Source organism: Nannobrachium achirus, assembly GCF_963921795.1.
Source record: "Nannobrachium achirus genome assembly, chromosome: 19".
NCBI lineage: Eukaryota > Metazoa > Chordata > Actinopteri > Myctophiformes > Myctophidae > Nannobrachium > Nannobrachium achirus.
In genome coordinates, this window is record NC_137826.1 from 60269511 (window position 1) to 60271833 (window position 2323).

General features: G+C 51.0%; 1 protein-coding gene across 1 annotated transcript; it reads left to right on the forward strand.

Moving 5' to 3' along the window:
• Positions 1 to 507: 507 nt before the first annotated feature.
• On the forward strand, positions 508 to 1641 carry LOC308304126 (akirin-2-like; the record flags this gene model as incomplete). Its single annotated transcript, XM_080748685.1, has 2 exons — positions 508 to 1119; positions 1420 to 1641. The coding sequence occupies 2 exons, from the start codon at positions 508 to 510 to the stop codon at positions 1639 to 1641; spliced, it is 834 nt and encodes a 277-aa protein (XP_080604811.1).
• Positions 1642 to 2323: the final 682 nt, after the last annotated feature.

Consider the following 2323-nt stretch of genomic DNA (forward strand, 5'->3'; position numbering starts at 1 on the left):
GACGACATACATACATACATACATACACAGCCAGATGTAGGAGCGGATAGCACCGCTCAAAAATCTAACATTCAGACATTCAGGTCTAAATATGGGAACGTTACTGGCATCATCTTGGCCTGGTTCATGAGTTATTATGCCTGGCATTTCCAAATACAGTAGGTGTCGATGTCACTTGGAACTCCATATTTGGGCAAGGCTGACGCCACGATCTCGGCTTATAAGCAGAGACCTCATTGGGGCGCGAAGAGCAGAGTTTGAGACGTACTCGGGCAAGCAACGCCTACAGGAGATCTGTTGGAGCAGAGATCGAACGAGACCCAGCTGTACCTTACTTACTATTGGCAGTCAAACCACAACCATTCCTGGATAATAGCAAGCTCGGGGCATCGCTGAACTTGTCCTTAAGAGTCAGTTAGTTCCTTGTTCACACGGTTTTACCGTAAGTCATATCGACAGTGATTCGTGAGGGAACCTTAGACCCCTGAACATCATCATCTAGTCGACATGGCGTGCGCTGCCACCCTGAAGAGGACCATGGACTTCGATCCACTGATGATGAGTCCGATATCGTCCAAGAGGCGTAGAAAGGACGCCCAGCCGCCTTCCTCGCAGTACAAACGGCGGAGGTGCGAGGTTTCCCCGTCCTCCCCGTCCTCCCCGTCTTCGTCGGCCCCGAGGAAATACCTTCGCATGGAACCGTCGCCGTTTGTCAGATCGCCGTCGGCGGCGTCCGGCCTCGACGCGGAGCAGCTCCTGAACAACATCCAGCAGGAATGTCGACGCTTCCAGAGGGTCAAACATCCAGACGGAGGCCCCCAGCGGTCAGAGGGCTGCTGCTCTCCCCCCGAGTCCCCGACTCGGTCGGCGGCCGCCGCGAGCGCTTTCAGCCTGGCGCCGGGATCGCCTTGTGGAGGAGCCGTTTCCCCGACGAAGAGAGAGCAACCGCTGTTCACCCTCAGACAGGTCGGAATGATCTGCGAGCGCCTCCTGAAGGAGCGGGAGGAGAAGGTGCGCGAGGAGTACGACGAGACGCTGTCGGCGAAGCTGGCCGAGCAATACGACACCTTTGTGAAGTTTACACACGATCAGTGGATGCGGCAGTTCGGGGAGAGACACGTCAGTTATATCAATTAAATGTGCGGCGCAACAAGCTTACCAGGCCGGCAACTCTTGATTCTCTTGATGCAACAAATCAAGTCTAAAGAAACAAGCCAAGGCCCAATGAAGGCTGTGGATCCTGGACCTCATGGTTCCAGTCATGACTTATCTGATGTATGACTCCATATCTGGGCGAGGTTTCAGCCCGATTTGACCCCCATTTGTCCCGCTGTCCACGAATCCACTTAGCGGCGATCATATCTCCAGTGTCAAGCGACATCGCAACTACCCAGCAGCGCTCTGTGGATTCGTCTGTAGGCTCAACCTGCCTCCCCTGCCAACCAGGATCTCATCCTACTCCTCACCGTTCAACGCCTCCCACCGACAGCCTGGTGCCCTGCCCGGCTCTCCCCTCCCACCAACACCGACGTGGATGTGCTTTTACAAAGACCTGTTCAGCATCAGCAGGGCAGTCTGGACTCCTGTAAAAACGCCAGCTGGGAACTGGCGGCCTTGATGGCAGCCAAGTACTTGTATTAACCTTCCCTGCAACGGCAGGGATCAAGTTCCCAAGCAATGGAACAGGAGAACGGGAAAGACGAGGGAATTGCCAGCCTAAAGAAAAGGCCTCCCTTCTTCATTCAGAAGGAAAGAAACCAGGTTCTCCTTTTACTGAGGTCTGAAACTCTGAATTGACTCTTACATTCTGCAACTCTGATAGCATAGAAATAATGGGTGCATTTGCTTCCATCTTTACTCTGTCAGTTAAAGGGAGAACCTGAAATGAAAATGTTCGAGAACCATCGCTCTGTGCATAGCAAAGCAACTCTAAACCAATTGAACTGCACCAGGGCAGACACAGCTGGAGATCTCCAAGAATAGAATCTGCTACGCCAGGTTGATCTCCATCATCTAAAATGAATGTTGAAACAAAGATGTTTTGGGGCAAAGGAAACGACAGTTATGAAAGAGGACTTCAAGGACTATTGGTTTATTTTACTATCCTGAGCAGCAGATTCCAGTCAATGTTTTAATTGAAATGACAAAAACTGTTTTGAATCCTGAACTTCAATCTTGAAAAAAATGTTTGTAAGGGAGAACTGTGAGAGGGAGAGGAAAATGGCTGACTGTTGAAGAGCCTTTTCTTTTCTTTGTCTTTTTTGGCAGCAATTGTTTTTTTTTTTGTCCCCCCATCATGTCATGTTTGAGGCAGAATGCCTCT